We start from the raw sequence: 21,954 nt of genomic DNA, 5'->3' as shown, positions 1-21,954 counted from the left end.
CCCAGATCTTCCACTGGATTATAATTACTTTCCTCATCATAACAGATCTGAATTGATAGGTATACCTGAATTCGTTGACCCAGAGCTTGTTCTTCAAGCTGAACAGACAAAACAACACAATACAGAGTTAAAGTGCTGCCATGAGAATGAAAAGAAAAAGGATTAACAAGCAAGCCTTTATTTCTGGATTGTCTTAACTCACCTTTTCCCAATAATCTGTGCATATGTTTTCACCAAGTAGTCTGAAATGTTTTTGCCTGTCAGATTCTGCAAGGTTTCATTAACGGTGACTTTGATCTAAGAAGAATTAGAAGAGAAGTTCAATAAACACAAATTTGTGCTGTCATTAAAACATAATTATGTTATATTAAATAATACTGTTATAGAACTATAGAATATGTCTACCTGAGGCGGTGGCAGACCACCTGCTCCTGGTGGACACTCTGGAAGCATCTTTTTCCTTCTTTCACAACTGCACTCACACATAGGTGATGGGTTTTCTATACTCCAGTTCCCTTTCAGGAATATGTCCTGAACGCTCTCAGGAACTTCTGGAACCATCCAGTCTCCATCTTTAATCGGGCATGATTTGCTACTGCTCACACAGACACACACACACACACACACACACACACACACACAAACAAAAACACATTTAATTCTCCCAAATTTTTTAAAACTTATTGGATACTCAAATATACAGAAGCCTTTTCTGTATTCTGTATTTTGTTTCCACCACAAATAAATAAATGAATAAATAGGCAATTGCAACTTTTTATCTTACAATTTTGACGTTTTTCTCACATTTGCGTAATATATATAAAAACTGCAATTACGAGTTATATAGTCAGAATTGTGGTGTATAAACTTGCAACTGCGAGAGTTTATATCTTGCAATTCTGACTTTTTCCTCACAATGCTGACTTTTCTCAGAATTGTGAGATATCAATTGCGAGTTTTAAAGTCCAATATTTTCTTAAAATTGTGTTTATATCTCACAATTCTGACTTTATAACTCAAAATTGCATTTAAACTCGCAATGCTGACTTTTCTTTTCTTTTTCTCAGAATTGTGAGTTTATATTAAGCAATTCTGACTTCATAAATATCTTGAAATTCTGAGAAAAAAGTCATAATTGTGAGTCGCAATTACCTTTTTTATTTTTATTAGGTGGCGGAAACATGCTTCCATAAAAATCTCTATAGATAACCTCTGTACATAAATATTTGAAATAAAGAACTGGAATTTTAATTACAGGAACTTTCATAGTAGAGATTGTCATAAGAATCTTTTAGATGCGAATGTTTTCATTAACATGTTTATATTCATATTTTTAATTTACAACAGAGCAATATGGGAAAAAGCTTTGAAGGACTTACACAATGTTTTGCTCATCTTTGCATTGTTCGTTGTAAGCCGGATTGTTCATCAGAGCTTCGAGTAACTTGTTTGTGTGTCTGTCCTCTGGCGCATCATTGCTGTAGTGAAAAACCAATCATTAGACTCTCAAAGAATCATGGGAATGAAAGCGCAGGCTCAAGTGGGTGGATGTTAGCGTATACCTGATGAAGGTGAACTGCTCCTCATACATGCTGGGCTCCAGAGCGAGACTGGGATACTTTCCGAATGGAGGGACAATGAGACTGAAGACCAGAGCGATGCACACGAACACAGCAGGAAGCACAATCTGGAAATGTGCGTTTTTTTAAAGGACATTACATTTTAGGAACTGCAAACAGACAACAAATAAATGCTCTGTATAATATAATATGAAGACCATACCTGAGCAAAGAAACCTTTCCGGGAGCGTCGGGCGTACAGGAAGCGTTTCCAGAGCAAAGCTACAAACTGCTGTCTCTTCAAACTCCAGCCCTTCACCTGGTACGAACCTTTACCATCAGCGCCGCCCAGCCAGTCCGTCTCACGAGATTCTGCAGGTGCACATGTAACCAAATATGAAACCAGTAATAATGTTTTCCATCTTTCAGCAAACAAGCACAAGGAATAATAATGCATTTCCATTCATATGACATCATATACAAAATAAAAATACATAGTAATAAAACTAATGAACAAATGAATCAGTTTAAAAATGATTAATTTAAACAGACTGTTTGAACTAAATAACAGAACTGAAATACCCCCGCCCCCAAAAAATTATCATAATAAAAAAATGAAATAAACACAATCAAATCGGTATATATATATAATACTGATTTGAAAAAAATCTAAATATATTTTTTTCTTATTTTATTTTATTAAAGTTAATGTTTATTTAATTTATAATCATGTAATAAAAAATTATATATATATATATATATATATATATATATATATATATATATATATATATATATATATATATATATATATATATATAACATTTTTTTTGAAATACATTTTTTAATCTGAATTTAGTTGTAATTTTAGTAAAAATAATTACAAAATAACCTTTTACATAAAAATTAATAAAAAGTAAAAAGACATTAAAAAAACTAATAAAAACAACAAAAAATCCCTTAAACATTAAATTTTAATTGAAAACAGAACATAAAAATTAAAAAATTAATTCAAAATATTTTAAAATACTATAATAGAACATATAAATAACATACTAAAATAACACAGACTCAAATCATAAAAATCTAAATGAACTGACATAAAAGTTCAACACATGAGATGAAGGTTCAGATTTCAAAATATATTTAAAGTAAGTGGGATTGATGAAGGATGGGTAAAGAAACTACCTGGATCACCTTCTGAGTCATTGAAATCGAAGTCGTCTTCAGTGAAAGGCTTCAGGCAGCTCTGATGGTCACCAAAAGCATGTCTGCGGTTCCTGCGTGCAGGTATAATCCCATCTGATCCACGACAAAACGAGAGTAAATCATGGGTTTCCAGAGACACTACTGCTAAACGTTTACATGAAACACTGACAACAGTGAAAGTAAAATGTGTTCGGTTTTACCTGACATCTCAGCATCAACACCATTGTCCTCTGCCACCTTGAGGAAAATCTGCTCAAAATAATCAGAAGCACAAACCAATTATATTGACTTTCTTGAACAGAATCAACTGAATTCAAATGATTTCAATAATATATGTTACCTCCTCCAGGGTTGTGTCAGAGATGCCGTAGCTAGAAATGCCCAGGTCAGTGAGCCGGTCGTCGATCTCATGGAAGAGCTCCACAAACGCTCCATCTTTGGCCGACTCGTAAGGCAGAACATACGTGATCTCGTGCCCGAGATCTTCAACCAGTCTGGCTGTAGGAACGTGCTTGAAAATCACATTGGAGATCAGAGAGACATCTGGAATATGGAAAGAGTTGAGAAAACATTCAAAATGTGTGTATGACAAGAGCTTTGCTCCAAAACAAATGGGGTTGGAATAATATGGGGGTGAGCAAAGAATCATTTTTGGGTGAATAAGTTTATTTACTAGTTTAAACTTTATTTATTTTAAACTAGTTTAACGTTTATTAACTCTACATATCAGTGTTATTTTAGTATTATTTATAATATTCAATTTTTATTCATATTTTTAATTAGACTTAGGTTTTTATATTTTAAATTTTTATTTTAATTTTAGATTCATTTTCATATGTACTTTTGTCATTTTTTTTAGTTTTTGCTATTTTTCTATTAAATATTTATAATTATTATAATTTAGTTTTAAATTAATTTTATTTCTAGGTAAGATTTATATAAAAAAAATATCATTGTCCATCTAATATTTAGTTTTCATTTATCTTAATTCCACTTTAAGTTGTAGTTATTTATTTTGGTGCTTCAGCTTAATCTCATTTCAGTTAGTTGCAAACGCAACATTTCTAATTTTCACTTTTCCATCTAATATTTAGTCTTAATTGATCTTTATTTCACTTGTAGCTTTAGTATTCGTTTTTATTGTAGTAACCTCAGCGATACAGCTTAAACTTATTTCAGTTAGTTGCCCATGAACATTTCTAATTTTAATTGATCTTTATTTCACTTTTAATATTTGTCCAGATTTTATTTATTTGAGTTAATCATTTTAGTGATTTAACTGGTATCAGTTTTAAGTTTTCCACCTAACATTTATATTAACTTTACATTATTTTAGTCCAGATTTATTTTAATTAATAAAATAGTTCATAGTTATCAATAATAACCCAGCTATATACCTATGGTTGCGGTTTCGCTTTCATGGTCGCTGCCCAGTCCAGCATCAGAACTGCTCTCGGATACACTGTCCTCCTGCAGAGACAATGAAAATCACAAAATATGGCACCAAGAAAACGTAAGACTGAGTCAGTAATATAAATATAGAGATTAGCCATTCCCTTATAGGCAATATTAATCCTTAGTACCTTCTTGAGGCTTCCTTTGGAGAAGGAGACGGTGCTGCTGGAGGTGCGGCAGGAGCTTGCGGAGAGATCGAAGTCCTTCTTCACCAGCGTCAGGTAGTATCCCGTCCCCAGCTGGGTCTTGAGGAACAGAGAGGAACCCACACAGCACAGCTTCCCGTGGGAGATGATAGCAATGCGATCCCCCAGGATATCGGCTTCGTCCATGTGGTGGGTGGACAGGATGATGGTGCGTCCTGAAGGTAAACCATACGGTTTAATGGACGTTTCACGTTAACATGATGGTGCTCGCTAAAACAGAATCTGTTTACCTTGACGATACTTCAGCAGCAGGTCCCAGATGCCCCGGCGAGCGTAAGGATCGACTCCAGCTGTGGGCTCATCCAGGATCACGACCTTTGACCCTCCAACAAACGCCAGCGCTACTGATAACTTCCTCTGCATTCCTCCTATAAGGATCATAGCGACTGTTTAATTCTAGTCACAGTTTATGAGTCATTTTAGACCATGATATAGCTATTTTTGCTGGAAAATCAACATAAATGGTTCATAGACTACTGTGCAAAAATTTTGGGTCAGTAAAGATGCATTACATTTATCAAAAGTAACAGTTATTTAACAAAAATAATTCTATTTCAAATAAATGCTGTTTTTAATACTTTCTATTCATCAAAGAATCCTGAAAAAATGAATCACAGAGATATTAATCAGCACAGCTGTTTTCATTGAGAATAATCAGAAATGTTTCATGAGCATCGAATCAGCATATTAGACTGATTTCTGAAGGATCAGGTGACACTGAAGACTGGAGTAATGATTGCTGAAAATCCAGCTTTGAATCACGGGAATAAATTACATTTTAAAATATAATCAAATAGTAAACTGTCATTTTAAATTGTAATAATATTTCATACCTGAGAGCTGGCTGGTTCGAGATTTGCGTTTATGAGGCAGGCCGAGGTCCATCACGATCTGCTCCATCTCTGATTTCACCTTCTCTTCAGACAAACCCTTCAGCCGTGCATAAAACCAGATGTGCTCCTCCACGGTGAGCCTAGAATACATGGACGAGAACATTAGATTTAGAGCATACACAAAAAACTGAGCTTCTAAAATCTGTTTTTGGTGCCAGCGTACATGCTAAACAGGACGTTATGCTGCGGACACATGCCCAGGTTTTGACGAATAGTGTTCAGATTGGTGCGGATGTCTTTGCCCTGGATGTAAGCGGTGCCAGATGTGGGTGGAAACAGGCCAGTGAGGATAGACCTAAGAAAGTAAGAAATATTGACGTTATCTTATTAACATCATCACAGTATTAACATCAAATGTAAAAAGATCTGAGTTGTCGTACATGGTTGTGGTTTTCCCAGCGCCGTTGTGCCCCAGGAAGGAGGTGATCTGACCCTCATAAAAACCCAGAGTCAAATCATCCACTGCTAGTTTGCCGTTGCTGTAGACCTTCACCAGGTTCTCGATGTAAACACCTGGATCCAGATGGGCCGGTTCCTCTTCAATGCATACAGCTAAAAAAAAAATCGATCAAACCACACATTAACCAATTTTTTACACACATATATATATATTCTCTTTTTTTTTTCTTAGATGTTACATACCTTCAGCATTTTCTTTCTTGTTGGTCGGCATTGATGTAATCCAACCACATTTCTCTCCGCACCAGTATGACTTGGTGAAAGGGAAATACCAGGGTCGTGGGATGCCATATTGACCTGTGAGAGTGATGTTTTTACACCATGAGAAACTTCCCAAAGCTGTCCAATGTCTTGCAAGTACACCTTTTCAAAAGCCACTTACCTGGAAACACAGCTTCAATGTACCAGGTCATGAGGGCGTACAGTACAGAATCGAAGAGCATGAGCGAGATTGAAGTGGTGAGACTGTAGCTGTCCTCCTGCATGGGGCTGGACAGCAGGTTACTCCACTGGATGCCCACACCCTGCTCCTCGAACAGAGCAAAGTACTCGCAGCCGAAGCCGAACGCCACCGGAGACAAGAGACTCTGAGGAAAGGGAGACAGAGGTGTTAAACACATGATGTGAAACATCCATAAAGAGCTCCATTAAAGGTTAGGGGTGTAAAAAAAAAAAAGAAAGAAAGAAAAAAAAAATGAAAATAAATAATAACAATTTATTAAAATAGTAAAAGTAAAAAATAAATAGATTAAAAATAAAAAATAAATATTTTAATTTAACTTAAAAAAAAACAATAATAAATGCATAAATCTCAGATTAAACAAAAATTGTTTTAATTAAAATAGCTAAATATGATTTTTTTTAAAAAATAAGATTAAAATAATTAAAATAAATAATTAAAATGTAACAAATACACAAACAAACATAAGATTCAAATAAATTTAGATTAAATTAAATATCTAAAAAAAATTCAAATAAATACATAAATATTACTTTATGATAAATTAATAAAAATTTGAATAAAAAAAAATTGATTAAAATAGCTAAACAATGATAGCTAAAATAAATAAAATTTGATTACAATAATAAAATACATTTAAATAAATAAATAAATACATTTAAATAAAATAAATACGTAAAAAAGATCAATATAAATAAATTAAAAAATTTTATTGAAATAACTAAATAAATAAATAACACACCTACAGTACTATAATTAGCACAAAATATTAATAATTAAGACGTCTTTATAATCTAAAAATTTCACAGTATAAACTGGGTCAATGCTTCACACAAGGATGAACATATTTGGCGGTACAATGCATCTAAAAGACTGAAAACCCCTGACACTGAGACATTGTAAAAGGCAAAGCAATTGACATTTACAAATATAATTCACACTCACCACTACTACTTTGGCACCAAAGCCGACATAATCTTGCCAGGCCACGCAAAGCACATAGGGAAGATAGAGGGTGAAGTATATGATGCCCCCGCAGGCCGCGGCGAGGTTAGCGCGGGAGAAGAGCGTGCTGATCAAGAAACACTGCATGATGGTCACGACTGCAAACGAGGCCAGGAACAAGTAGACTACACCAGGATCACTGTACGGCAAGAGATTCCCCATCTGAACAAAACATGACAAACAAAACCAAGTTAAATTGTTGTTAGGCTTATATTTTAATATCAGTCTGTGGCAATACATACCTTCAGGATGAGCACCAGTAGGGCGGCGCTGATGAGCAGTGGGATCAGACTACTAATGAACCAGCTCAGCCACAAGATGCCATTATCTAAACCCATAATCCTCATGGTCTCCTTGAGCCGGGCTTCCTTCTCGTACACCACACCCTTAATGATGATGGCCACTGAGTACATCCAGGCCAGAGTCATGAACAGAGGCATGGAGCGGCTCATTACCCGCAGGAAGCTAGGGCAGAGCAGACAGGATGGGTTAGACCTTCAGCATGAAGATAAACAACGGCTCTTTAGTATGTCTGTTTCAAAAGATATCTAGCTAAGATACCTAGTTTTGGACAAAAGCAACATCATGTGTATCTCATAATTTCATAATGCACTGAAATAAGCTCAGTGTAGTTAATAATTAAGCATTTTACCCAGTATGTGTTTGTATGCTTATTATAATATCACATTCTTAGCTTGGCAACATGCAAATGCCAAAAGATTGAAAACCATTGCATAAGACAGCAATGCAGCACAGCACAGAACTAAATTGTTACAGATTTGATTTTGTATGAAACAGTGAATGCGACCTGATCATGAATGTACAGAATTTAATTCAGTTTGAAGACTGAAGGATGCTGTTTCTTACATGTCATCCACATAGCAGGGATAAGGCATCTGCTGGATGTAAACTCCCGTTTTCTCCTTGCTGCCGGTCAGAGCTCGTATGATCCCGTGTTCAATCACGTCCTGCAGGTAGGAGAATCCGCCCCAAATGTAGCGCAGGTCTTCAAACGGGTCCGCTCGAGGACCGGGATCCCAGTACCTACAGAAAAACACAATCGTCAGCTCTCAAAGACTTCAGCTGAAATTTTGTTCCTTTTTTCTAGAAGCACAAATTTGTAGCATAATTATAAAAACGTATGTCTCCTACCCATCCTTGATCTTGTTGGTGCGCTCCACATTATCAATGTCCATGCGTATCTTGTAGTTGACGTTGGGTGGCAGGTCAGACGTGTTGGCCTGCATGTCAGGAAACACTATCCCAGCCCAGAACTTGCGGTCATCCAGCAGATGCATAGACTTGTTAACCAAACGCTCCTCATTAGCCACCGGCTCCAACTTATCCAAGTTCACACACTTCAGGGGAGGAAAATAAACAGAAGTCGGGGTCAGGCTGACTGAATGATGTAATTCTGTTAATAAAAAATCTGAGGTGATTTACACGATTATTTAATGAAATAATCAGTCAGTTCAGCGGACTTTGGATTGGCGTGACCTGCCTTTGTGGTTTGCAGCATAATTGATTTGTTACTGTAATTTAGTGGAGAACTGAGAAGTGTTTTGTGTTTTTATCTGACAGAGCGACACACTGACCCAGAAAAATAAGACATGAACTGAAAACAAACTCAGTTTTCTTAGAACCATTTAATCGATTAGCAGAGATCATAAGATGCCCATATAATACTGTTTACTTCAGTTGACTAGACATTATCATTCAAGCCAAATATAATGAACAAGCCAATCAGACCAAGCCAATGTGTTCACCTTAAAGTCAACATCAAAACTTCCTGAATGGACCTTGGTTTGTGTATACATGCATACCTCCATGAACCGAGAGATGGTTTGGATGGCCTGATCCGTCTCATCGAACACTTCTCGCCATGTGTACGCTGACCCATGGGGACGAGTGTCCTCTCGAGACTTGGACAGAAAGCTGGACACATCCTCCACACGCCAGTCTGTCCCGCTCAGCTTGGCATTAAAGAAGCGAGCACTAGCATTGTTCTGGAGAAGGGTCTGTTTAGGAGAAATATTGACAAAACTATATTATCACTATCTATATATATACACACACACATATACATACATACACTTATACTTCAATTAGAATTAATTCATTTGATAAAGATGCCTAAAATATTATTTGAAAAAGATGTATTTCCTATTAAATTTAAATATTCATTTTTTTTTACTTTAGTGGTAAATGTATTATTAATTTATTTTTATTTTAATGTAATTTTTATTTAGTTTAATGTATTCTTTTTTGTTCAGCACGACCTCACATGACAGTCAAGCGCATAGCAATGTGACTAGGAGTTACGCATTTTGTGCCTATGACAACAAAACACCTAACGTTATGCACTTTTTCATAAGTTTAGCCACAAATAGGTCCTCAGAATTCTCCAAGGATATGAAGAGCTCCAGTAATACGTGTGCATACTGCAGAGCACCACACGTTGTGTGCCATGTGAGTTCAGTAGTGAGATTAGAATGCAGTATGGCTAATGTCCAAAAGGTGGCAGTGTGCAGTTCCCCATCTGAGCTTCTAGTAGCACAAAATCATGTGCTCAGGGGCGACTTACAGGAACAGTGTCTTTTGTTTTAGGAAGGTTATTTGCTTTCAGAAAGATGTGTGGGTGTGTTTGTGTGACGCACCCGAACGAGGTCCATCTCCTCACTGTTCTCCATAAAGTTCCAGATTTTAGGTCTCATCTCTTCCCACATGCCGCCGAGGTCCCTTAGCACGCCGAACTCCTGAAACGTCTTATTGACCTGAGAAATACAGAGAGATATACAAAATATATAAAAAATATTGTAAATATTATATATCAGAAATTTGCTCATATGTGGACATATTTGTCTGAATGTTTATTTCTCATGATCTTCAAAACCTTTTGATCTACAGGTTTCTGCCTCAATTCCTTTTGTAAATTAATATAAATTATGTCCAAATATTATGCAATAAGTGTTTTGATTTGTTTAACATGCTTTGGTCTCTACATATTCACTACATATTCGTTATTTCAGTTTTGTTATTGTTAACTAATACTAAAATTATTTAAAAAAAATAGTTTTCGTTAATTGGAATAAAGCCTAAATAAAATAAAATCTAAATATTAGATGAAAAATGACACTTGTAAAATGTAAAGTTAAACAACTTAAATGAAAAATGAAAAAAAAAAAAAATTGCCTTGGCAGCTAACTGAAATAAAAAGAAATATAATAAAAAAAATAAAATTTTGAAGTTACTAAACTAAACTGACTAAAATCACAAAATATTAGCAAAATAAAAAAGCTTAATTATAAATAAATAAATAACGCTACAAAATTATTAAAACGAATTAAAATGAAAATGAAAACAAAAATTAAAGCTACTTCAAATTAATAATAAATACTATAATAGTTTATACTGTAAATACTAATTAAGTCAGACTGGTTCTGATGATTTAACAATTAAAAACAAAACAAAACAGTAATAATACAGAAAGAGTATGTGTGTTCAAATCTTTGACTCACAGAAACATGGTCAACACTAGTTTAGCATTATTAGTTTTATTCATTAGTGTCTCCTGACCTCTTGTATGATCCTCTGGGTGGCAGGAGTGTCTGGGGTGTACAAGATCTTCCCCATGAGCAGCGGCTTCAGAGCCCTCCAGATCATGCGGGATATGGGACTCGACTCCAGGCCCTTCATCATGCTGTTGCAGTAGGGCGCTAAAGAAAAGAGGTTGTTCAACAATTTAGCAGGGTATGTGAAATATTTAGCATTTGCAAGTGAGGGAAAAGAGAGAAATACAGCTTTGCTTACTGGAGGAGTTGTCGTAAACGGAGACGGGTTCGCTATCGTTGTCGTTGCCATAGTTACCGAACAGCGCCTTGTAGTTGTTGTCCTCGTACCAGTTGAGGGACTTGATCTTCAGGCCTCCGCCCTCCGGGTGACCGCAGACGATGCGGGACACGGCCTGGTACATGTGCTTGGGGGACTGCGTGCTGTTGCCCGTCAGGTACAGGATCTCGTTGCGCATGTCCCGCCAGCTCTTCATGCTCACAAGCTGAGAAATAATGGGAGGAATAAAAAAAAGAGAGTCAAAAAATGGTCCTTGATTTTCACTATAAGTCGTTGTATACACTACCATTCAAAAGTCTGGTGTTGGTAAGATTTAAAAAAAACATTTGGCTGCATTTATTTGATCAAAAATGGCAATATTGTGAAATATTATTTCCATTTAAAAAGCTGTTTTCTATTGTAATATATCGTAAAATGTAATTTATTCCTGTGATATTAAAGTTGAATTTTCAGCATCATTCCTCCAGTCTTCAGTGTCACATGATCCTCCAGAAATCAATCTAATATACTGATTTGCTGCTCAAGAAACATTTCTCATGCATTATATAAGATACAACGCATACATTAACAATAAATATCAATTTCTCTATGAAGAAAATATTTACTTCTGGAACCCAGTTGTCTTTTATATGAAAATTATAGATTTTAAATGGAAAAAACATTGAAAATGCGACAAGACATGGAGAAGCATAAGCAAAGAACTGCGTGATCGTCAAACGTCACAAAACGTTTGCTTATGCTAATGAATTGCTTAAAACTGTTTGTCTGACGTCGAGAAAAGCACATTTAAACACCTAGCACCCTGGATTGTGTTTATTCAGTTCTCTCAAAGTACGTCACCCATTGTTAGAACTGCTTCAGGAAAGAGTGAGACTCACTATCCGTTACATGATCTTGTTGGAAAGTAACCTCCATGTCTTGTTTTTGAATCTTAAAGTGTGCAGTGCAGCCCACGTGCCTGCTGCATTTGGGACATTATACCTTTATTATGTGTCAGAGGGTGTCATTATTAAGTGTTGTCACTGTCAGCTGAAGGGTGTTACCGATGCTGACTAAACCCAAACATCATAAAAATAATAATGATAATAATACAGAAACATGCTCATTTTTCCTGGATGTCTCATTTGTTCAGTCATTGTTCTTTCTTTTTTTTATGTCATTATTTCCTCACCCTTGTATAGCATGATCTATACGGTTGTTTTAATGTGAAACACAATAAGATACATTTGCACATATGTTTCACCATTTCTAAAGCCATACAAGAGCTTTGTGTGAGGAACAGAGTAAGTGTAAGTTGATAATCTTCTCATTTGCATTCACTTTCATTGAATAACGTCAGTTCCTCACTATCGTATGACTTATAGCGCACGGACCACAGTAATTATGCTTTTATGGTTATGCTTTTAATACTTCTTAGAAACCTGAGAGAATATTCATTAAAAATGTATTTTGCATTCTATGAACAAAACGGCATATACAGGTTTGGAACGACGTGAGGGTTAGTAAATAATGATGGCTAATTATGTTTTAAAACCTAGGAAAAGTATAACAATAGAAGATGAAAGTAAGTGTCTTCAGGGTAATCCAGAGCACGGAGGAATGAATAGGAGTTTATGAAAACTGTATCTTGTGCTACTTGCTCGACAGCAAGCTGAACAGAGGTGCTGCAGTGACACGCTCACGCATTCCTGCCGAGGACGAGGTTACTATCGGTCATTCTCCTGATGAAATCAGAAGAGACCTCAAGAGCACAACAGACGCCGATAATCGACGTTCTGACATTAAAGAATGCATGTGGAAAAAGTGGGCTATGAGAATTATGGTATGATGATAATGAGAGCTTTGAGTTTTCATTTTATGAAATAAATGGATGGCTTTACATGGTGTTACATAAGCGTTTGCGTGAACGGGTTATAGTCGGTCAGGTTTGTAAAAGATGAGTCAATATGATTCACAGGGATGTAAACACTTTTGTCATGTGCAATTCCCAAAATCACCATCAACACATCAGAGAAGCAAACAAAGAGTTTAACTGCCGAGTTAATTTGCTTATTCACAAATTTCCATTTCACTTCAACAGGGAATGAACAGAGCCAATAGGAGTCATAAAAAATATATATATTATTTATTTATTATTATATATATTATTCATATTTATATTATATTTAATATATTTTTTGAAAGAAATTAAATGTGAAGTGAAATGTAAAAAAAAATTACAATTGTAAAAATTTTATATTTGTAACTCAAAATTAATAAAAACTACATAGACATTTAAAAAAAAATACGAAAAAAAAAACTAATACTTTAACTAAAATTACAATGAAAAAAGAAAATATATATTGATAAAACTAGTTCAAAATATGAATAAAAACTATTACAGTATATAAACAATACTAAAATAGCATCATTCTTTAATTCTGCAAAGCTAGTGTGCATTTTTATGGGAAGAATGAGGTCAGTTACTTCGCCCACATCTTCCAGGGGTCTCATTAGGGAAGGATTCATCTGTTCCCGCTCTTGTGCCTGCGATTGCTAGTCATAGAAGAGAGCTATTGTTATAGCTGTCTCCTTGTAAGCTATCATGAGGTGTCTGAGGAAGCCCTGGAGTCCACACAGACATGCAAACACGGCTGAGTAACTGGAGAAATACAGCACGACCTGGAGTAACCTCTCTACCGCTGGCTCTAACGAGGGTTACTGGAGTTCAGCTTACATGTCTGCTACACTTACATGAGAACAAAGAGAAACTAATGCCGATCAGGGCAGCGTTGGCATCGACTCAATTTCTGTTTCTGTTTCAAACGATAAAACTGGGAAGAGATTGCTTGTGAGACAGATTCCCCATGAACAAATGCCCAGTGAGATGATGTGCAGACAAAATGTGTGTCCCTGTTTCACATAGCAAGCTACCTCACTTTTGTTGAGCTCTGCACTTTTGCCAAGTGCTGGCAGGAACCGGGAGTCTTATGATGTGCCAAACTACCGCTGCTAACTCACTTAACGCTCAGGTTTGGTTTCTAAACGCTAGACACCAAATACATGCGAGTGGTAACACTGAGTGTATGGCTGAAATGTCAAGCGTCAGCTCTGTGGTTTTTCTAAGGGACACAGACGTGTGGGATGCTAAGCGAAACAGCTATTTATTAACAGAACTTTCTGTCCCTTTAAGCAAAACAAGCATCTTGTTATATCTTGATATCACTTTTAAAAAAAAAACCCGAAAGGGGTTTTCACAGCGATGGTGTCGAAGAACCATTTTGGTTCCCCAAACAACCTTTCAGTGAAAAGTTCTTAAACAAGCCTCTTTTTTTCTTAGTGTAAAGAACATTTTAATAATCTATAGAACCTTTTTCCATAATAAAGAACCTTTTGTGTAATGAAAAGATTCCATATATTTTTAAGCTTCTTCATGGAACCATTGATGCCAGTAAAGAACCTTTATTTTTAAGAGTGTTGTGCAAAGCAAAAAGCTTAATGACTGTCGTTTGTCCCAAAGCACAAAATATTCGCATTTTCAGGACTAGCATAATGCGATATTAGACATTTAAAACTAGTAATATAACCATAATTACCATTTAAACACTCATTGATTCTTATTGCATTATAGCTACACATATTTTGGACTTGTTTTTAATCTGTTTTTGTGATTAATCTAGATCCACTGGTCTAATATGGGATAAAGACGTTTGAGAAGCTGGGGGTGGGATTTAAAATCTTCACTCTGGTGTCTAGTTCGGTCCCTAAAAGCGGCGTGAGAGATATTTTCAGGGGCTCTTACCTCCACCGCTAATGCTCCCAAACTCTCCAGCAGACTGTCTGTTGCTATGGACACATCTTGGACAATCTTTGGGTCAGACTTGACATCTTTCTGCACGACCAAAATATAAAAAAGCCATTGTTAGCTTATCGAAGTAATCACATTGAACACATTTTACTGTCAAAATTACTGTAAAAATATCAGCTGTGGTTGCCAGAAATTCACAAAAAAACTTTAACAATGTTTCCAGTATTATGGAATGCCTGTACATTTTATAACTTATAGCCACATATTAATATAAATATTAATATAAACTTTTTAATATAAAAAGGCACCTTAACTACCCAAATCAGCTTTTTACCCTAAAATGTCCTTATGATCATTATAATAATACACATGGTAAAAAGCAACATGATGAATTACAGTTCACAGTGAGTCGCCTTTCTTAAAACAGGAACAATACTCATATATACAGTAGATTGTACAAACAAAGACAAAACACCATCAGGGTAACAGAAATAATGCAATATATATTTCCTAAATAACATAAAATGATACCCAAACACCCTAATGTGCATTACTGATTACAAAAATATAAATAAACTTAATTATTTATATACAAAACAACCATATATGATATGTCATTTGATGGGACTTCTGGGAAAGTCCTTTTACTGATTTTCACTAAACATGGTAAGGTAACTTACAGTTAACCATTTAGCAGGTTTTTACTGTAACATTTTAACTTTTTCTGTAAAAATGACAAACAATGGAGGAAGATACACTTTAGTGTTAACATGCATTAAGTCATAAACTATCAGTAGAACGATATAAATGAGTGTGCAAGCCACATACACTAACTCTGGACTATATTGTTGTGATTTAGGAAAAAAATGTCAAAGCTCTCATTGTCCACTTGCTTTCATAACTAAATCGCAGCGCAAAGATAGCAGTGATCTGGCATCTTGAAATCTCTTTACTCAAAGACAAAGAAATCATTCAGTCTAAAGCGAACATACACAAAGACATCAATATGTGAAGACGCTTGGCTGATGGCCATCGCCGTTCCCTTTTCATGCACAAATATGCTGAAATAATCATTCTGACTGGCAAAAACATATTATGTAAAAGTGACCATTATGTGATCACAATGTTGGGCTTGAAGACAAAGTTCACTGGGTCTAAAATACAAAAATATACACTTGTCCTAGTTTGTGTGTAATTAATGGATTCCTTTGTTTATTGTAACATTTATTGTAGTCCAGTAAGCAACTTTTATGTGAAGAATATTGGACATAAAACACATCTTGACAAGCAATCATTAACATTTGAATGGGCGCTTTTATTCCCGTATTCTAGTTCTTGTGATGTTGGTTAATTATGAAGTCCTATGGAAGGGATTTATTGTTTAAAAGTTGGATTTGCTTACCCGTATTGGCTTCAGAAAGTCCAAGTTGGACAGGAAGTGGTTCTCTGCATTGTTCAGCCATTCAGCAGATGATTGACAGATGATGTTTTGCGTCAGCTGAGACACATCCTTATCTGCAATGGTCACAAAATCCTCCAGAGATGTGGAATTGCACAGGTCTCGGAGATGAACGCCAAAGCCGTTAATAAGCACCTGTAGATCACAAAAATCAGTTGAAACCAACTAAACAAACTCTCTGCAATCATATTTTCAAGTATGCCACTCGCAAGCTGCCATCTTTGTTTCATGGGCACTTTTTAATCCAATCATCTGAGCTATAAATGTCACGTGACTATTACACACAAGACATTTTCAATCTAATAGCTGATTTGATGATTAAGAAATATTCCTGATTCTGGTTGTCAAATGTTAATGGAATGTTTCTTGTGTAATAAATGTGATGCATTTTATATGCAGCTAAAATATTTTTTGGGCCACTGTTTTTGGTTTGAGCAGGGCAAAATAAAGAACTAATCTACTTTTAGATGTATGAAATGTGAAAAATGAAACACTGGGCATATTTTCAATAAACGGAAGTGTGGTTTTATCAAAGTTATCCCTATCAGTCAGCCTGTGTCAGTTTTCCAGGAATAGTCCTGTGGCCGTGGTTCTGCAGGGCAACAGTCATGTGACTCCGACCACCCACCCACCCCCTCTAGTGCACAGCAGCACGTGTACAGCTGTGCAGGACATCCATCATCCACAGCCCAAACCCCTGACTGTCCCGTCATATCCCACCACACCAAGGTCATCTGCACGTGAGAGCGTAATGACGCATCTACCTACGGGGCTTTGAAAAACAGACCGCTTCATATCTGTATGAACCAGCACGTTACATAAAGATCCCAAGATAGATGACAGGCTGCAATTTAATGACTCTGCCAGACAGTGTGTGAAATATTTTAAGCACTGTGTATACATATGTGAAGGTAATTAAAGGCAACACCAGCAGGGCAAACAACATAAGTTTGTGAAAATAAATTCTGTTGATTTGAGGCTTTTTAATGATTTGGTCGTTCAAGGGTTTTTAAACAGCTCGTGTTGTGCAGTTCATTTACCTTCTCCAAGTTGACGTTAGCCTCCACTATCTGTATCACAGCATGCTTGGGCAGGGTTGCATTTTTCTCAAGAAACGCAGACAACGTTTCATTATCACGGAGGAAGTCCTTCAGCTTGAACCCTAGGAGAAAAATAAATAAATACATAAAAAACCCTTTAAGACAAAAAATATAAGCTTTAAATACCATATTTATTTATTTAGAAAACTAAATTATAATGTTTTTATAATAATATAAATACATATTAATATAAATTTTCCTATAATATACACACATATGTATGTGTGTGTGTGTGTGTGTAAAATTCAAGCTATTTGCAGATTGCATAATTTATGTTTAATAATAATATTAATACATAATAATATACATAGTATAATTTATTTAAATATATGTAAATTGTGCAAGTAAATACTAATTTATATACTTGACTTTGATAACATCACATCAGAATCATGCTGACTAATAAATAAAGAAATAAATTAAAGTTTATTAAAATATTGTTTATATGGAATATAATGTAAATAATAATTTGTATTACTTATAAAATAAATAATTAATAATATAAATTGTATATAAATTGCAAGTTATTTAAATATTTATACTTAAATTATTCAAGCTATTTATGTATACAAAGTTGTATAATTTATATACTTGTGTTTGATAACGTGATGTCAGAATAATGCTGCAGTCAAATTGCTGTTTTTAATTGATTTCATCAACTGAATCATGAAAAATATTATTTTTAACAAAGGGTGTCATTTAGAACATTGTGAAAAGTGTGACTGCAATTTCCAACTCAATGATAAAGCGAGTGAGGTAATGCGGCTGAACCATTGTGTTCGGTTACTGCTACAGTCATGAGAGAATTGCTCATTTAGCTCTCAGTTCCAAGTTCATCATGCAACATGTCCACGGTAAAGGACAAAGGGGCAACAAAAGCCAGAAAGCAACTTCAGCAGTGTTCTTCACAGAGCTCATTGTGTTGCATGTCAGAACATTCCAGAAGAGTCATTGGTATAAACTGGTTTGAGTCAGTCTCTTTCCTCTGGGGTTACTACAGGTCATTCCCCGGCCACATCTCTGAAATCACCACAGAACACTTTTTATCAGATGTTCTTATTGTTGCTTAACTATTCAGGAAGTTTTTGGGAAATGAGCTATACAAGATTTCAGGGGGTGCACGGGGCAGAATTTGTGTGTAAAAAAAAAAAAGGAACAAATTGTAAAAATAGCCCTGTATGCTGGCATACACTCTTTAAAAATCATGTTCCAAAAGAGTGTCTTCACAATGATGCCACAAAGGAACCATTTCTAGTTTCACAAAGAACCTTCTTTAAAAAAAAAAAAAAAAAAAAACATGTAAAAGAACATTTAAAAAAAAAAAGAAAGATAAAAGGTTTTCCACTATAAACAACCTTTTGTTTAATGGAAAGATTCCATGGATGTGAAAGGTTTTTCTTCGAACCACAAAGAACCTTAAAGAGCATAGAGCTGTAAAATATGAGCTCAACATATAGCTCAGATCATTTGGTTTATATCTGAGAAGCAGCTTTGAAACTCATATGAAACATTTTTCCTCAGATGACAAATCTGACAGATCTTCAGATCAGACAAAACCTCAGAGCAATTTTGACCAGATGGAATGAGTTATTATTCCTTCTTAAAACATATTACCAGTATGCATGCACACATATGAATCGTTATCATCTCTGTGGCATGAAATGATCATGTTTAACCATTTTGACTCTTGAGGCTTTCTAATCCATGATGGGCAGAGCAAGCATCCTATTCCTCGCCCCAGGTGCAAACAGCAGCCCCTCCGGGAACATTAATTAAATGCTGTCAACTGTGAGGAAAAGCAACTCCCACAAGCCTCTCTCAACAACCGTTATGTTGAGTTATCTGTCTAATTAAAGGTCACAAAGTTGTCCATTTATAAGCAAGTGCATTGTACTTGTTAGTGGTTTTTTGAAAGTATTATTTCTACAAGTGGTCATACTTGGGGTTATAGAAAAATGAGTGCAAAAAGAAATAAATAAATACAAAAACCATACAATCTAAAGACCAAAATTTAATACAAACTTATGTAGGGCTACAATGCAACGGCCTGTCAACTGCATAGCAAAGCATTTAAAAGATCATAGTCGTAGGCCTATATAACGCTGAAATAAAAATATTTTAAGCAAGAGAAAAAAAACAAACAAAAAAAAAAACAGCAGATACTAATGACCACTTTTGTAGTCTTCATTAGTCAAAAAATGACTAATACAGAATGTTTCCTATTTGAAGTTCAACACTGAATCTCAAATGAGGAACCACAACTAATCTGGTGTTTCACTGGATACACTGATGCTCGTTGGGAATTATGGTGTGGGGACTCACTACTTAAACTTAATTGCACACTGACCCAGCTAGGTATACTGAGACCGATATGAGAGTAAATAAAGCTATAAAGTGGTAGCCTGACTTTAGAAAGTGAAACTTGAAACCAAGAGAAGAACTATAATGAACTTTCAATGCATTTCAAATCACTCATAAAGATGCATTAAAGACTTTTATCAGGTTCAAAAAAGATTTCTATTTCAAACAAATGTTGTTCTTTTGAACTTTCATAAAAACAAAATTTGAAAAATATGTATCATGGTTTCCAAGCAGTGCTAGAGTTTTTAACATTATAATAAAACCAAGTGTTGTGAATGTTAATCTTTGAAGGTGTTTAAAGGTGACATACCTTCAGTGTTTCTCTGCAGTTTTCGCAAGGCCCGTACGAGTCCTTTGAAACCTGCAAAGCTCTTGTCATGTTGGCTGTAGAGGAGAATTTTCTTGGCATCGATGAACAGTCGGGAGATGCTGTAAATTATGACAGTGACGTGTATATGAGGGAAACTTCTATGTAAGTCTATACAGTCTGTAAAATCCAATGCAGACTCAAAACTCAGTATATTTACATGGAATCATTGAAGTTGCCCACCACCCCGGGGGTCTCTCCAGGCGTGGGGTAGCGAAAGCAGGGGTTGTTGGCATTGCAGATGATGCCCTGTACCCAAGGTAAAGTCCCCGCAGAGGGCATGGCTTTATTGGGAAAGTGGCCTGGAAAAGAAATCAGATTCACAAAAAATGTGTGATATTAAATCTTCAGCACTTTTGAAGTCAATATGACGTGACATTTGCAACCATATAGAAATAAATATCTGATATATTTGATGCAATAAAATGAAGTTTATTTTATTTGGAGCAACGTGCACAGAATAATTTTGCAATGGTTATGTATTTTACACAATCTATGCACAGATTTCCCTTAAATAAATTCAGTTTGCTTGAAGAGCATATGTTTTCACAAACCAGATCTACGGCAATATTGCTTTCTTCATCCTATTCTTCTGGTTCTCATTTTCTGATTTGGAACTAACTCAAAAATAGTTCACATTTAGTTATTTCAGTTCAAAGAACAGGAACTGACAAACTGCAGAAATACTCTGTGTTTCAGAGATCTAGTGATATATCAAATTTCACGCTGTTCTTGGAGCTGTTTTGCTGTCCTTAACCTCCCCTGAGGACTGTGTGATTTCCAAAGAGGAGCAAATATTGACACTCGAATGAAGTAAGACACGGTGACACAAGACTTTGCATTTAAAAAGTAGTTCATACAAATAGGCTTTAAATAAAATATAATCAAAATTAAATAGACCAGACCAATAGTTGTTTTTTTTTATTTAGATTATTTAGACATACAGTATTTGTAATTAAAGAAAGACACTATAAACTGGCTCAAATCTCATACAATGCATTTGCAGTTATTTTAGATTCTAAACAATCCAAAAGCAAAATAAATGCTGTTTTGGAAAGTAAAAAAAAAAGAAAAAGATCTTAGGCAACTTACATTCATGTTGCTCGTATGGAGGATAGTGGAGTCTGACAGATATCAAGATGAAAAAGATGAAAAGTGGCCATATGATCTCGATCAGCAGCTGAATCTGGAAAAGAAAGGGCACAATAGTGTCAAATTTACTCAAATTTAGTGTAAATAATTCATCCTGAATGGTTTCGGTTCATTCCTAATGAACTTCACTTTGAATTCAACAACACATATCTGCTATTCACATATCCTGAATAAACTATTCTAGTGAAGTCCAGAAAATCCAGTTTTTCATGACGGTTGATGGCTTTCCTGTTCATTTGCTGAACCTCCTGTTCATACATTCAGTGCCAAGTGCAAATATCATCATCATTTAATCAGCTTTTCGAAGTACATTCACTTACAGGACATTATTTCTTTAAGGAAAGGCTGATAAGGAAAGAGATCTATTTGTTTTGCTCGATTTGCCTTTTTTGTTATCATTTTACATTAAGTATGATAAGTACAAATGATTCAATGACAAATATCTCCCTAATAAATGACAATTACTTCTACAGCAACTTAAAAAAAAAAAAAACACTTCACAATAAAATGTGCTGAATGATAAATTCCTAAGTAGTTAGTTTTTTTGTTTACATATTTATTCATTGCTTTGAACACGGGGGTTGGTGATTGGTATAATGCGGTATCTGTTGGTGACCTCCAGAACCTCACAGA

At 35.3% G+C, this 21,954-nt stretch overlaps 2 protein-coding genes across 3 annotated transcripts in view; both read right to left on the bottom strand.

The window, feature by feature from the left end:
• LOC109093063 (type II inositol 3,4-bisphosphate 4-phosphatase) overlaps positions 1–21,954 on the bottom strand; it is a 577,378-nt gene that overhangs the window by 285,383 nt on the left and 270,041 nt on the right. The gene's annotated exons all lie outside the window — the stretch shown is intronic.
• abca1a (ATP-binding cassette, sub-family A (ABC1), member 1A) overlaps positions 1–21,954 on the bottom strand; it is a 34,238-nt gene that overhangs the window by 10,028 nt on the left and 2,256 nt on the right. Inside the window, exons 3-33 of one of the 2 annotated variants that reach the window (XM_042762553.1) lie at positions 21,262–21,355; positions 20,330–20,471; positions 20,113–20,231; positions 17,382–17,503; positions 16,285–16,476; positions 14,877–14,966; positions 11,057–11,300; positions 10,823–10,962; positions 9,904–10,020; positions 9,070–9,264; positions 8,399–8,604; positions 8,114–8,290; positions 7,489–7,711; positions 7,187–7,408; positions 6,164–6,368; positions 5,965–6,078; positions 5,703–5,874; positions 5,486–5,617; positions 5,263–5,402; positions 4,660–4,797; positions 4,352–4,584; positions 4,166–4,238; positions 3,109–3,311; positions 2,969–3,017; positions 2,748–2,861; positions 1,783–1,931; positions 1,563–1,687; positions 1,380–1,478; positions 406–595; positions 203–297; positions 66–98 (exon numbers count right to left, since the gene is read on the bottom strand). In XM_042762553.1, the coding sequence (XP_042618487.1) occupies positions 66–98; positions 203–297; positions 406–595; positions 1,380–1,478; positions 1,563–1,687; positions 1,783–1,931; positions 2,748–2,861; positions 2,969–3,017; positions 3,109–3,311; positions 4,166–4,238; positions 4,352–4,584; positions 4,660–4,797; positions 5,263–5,402; positions 5,486–5,617; positions 5,703–5,874; positions 5,965–6,078; positions 6,164–6,368; positions 7,187–7,408; positions 7,489–7,711; positions 8,114–8,290; positions 8,399–8,604; positions 9,070–9,264; positions 9,904–10,020; positions 10,823–10,962; positions 11,057–11,300; positions 14,877–14,966; positions 16,285–16,476; positions 17,382–17,503; positions 20,113–20,231; positions 20,330–20,471; positions 21,262–21,355 (4,547 nt within the window). The remainder of the gene's footprint in view (positions 1–65; positions 99–202; positions 298–405; positions 596–1,379; positions 1,479–1,562; positions 1,688–1,782; positions 1,932–2,747; positions 2,862–2,968; positions 3,018–3,108; positions 3,312–4,165; positions 4,239–4,351; positions 4,585–4,659; positions 4,798–5,262; positions 5,403–5,485; positions 5,618–5,702; positions 5,875–5,964; positions 6,079–6,163; positions 6,369–7,186; positions 7,409–7,488; positions 7,712–8,113; positions 8,291–8,398; positions 8,605–9,069; positions 9,265–9,903; positions 10,021–10,822; positions 10,963–11,056; positions 11,301–14,876; positions 14,967–16,284; positions 16,477–17,381; positions 17,504–20,112; positions 20,232–20,329; positions 20,472–21,261; positions 21,356–21,954) is intronic. The other variant, XM_042762558.1, reaches the window with a different exon arrangement.

Source organism: Cyprinus carpio, chromosome A1 (genome assembly GCF_018340385.1).
Source record: "Cyprinus carpio isolate SPL01 chromosome A1, ASM1834038v1, whole genome shotgun sequence".
Classification (NCBI taxonomy): domain Eukaryota; kingdom Metazoa; phylum Chordata; class Actinopteri; order Cypriniformes; family Cyprinidae; genus Cyprinus; species Cyprinus carpio.
This window is presented reverse-complemented; position numbering and strand designations above follow the sequence as displayed.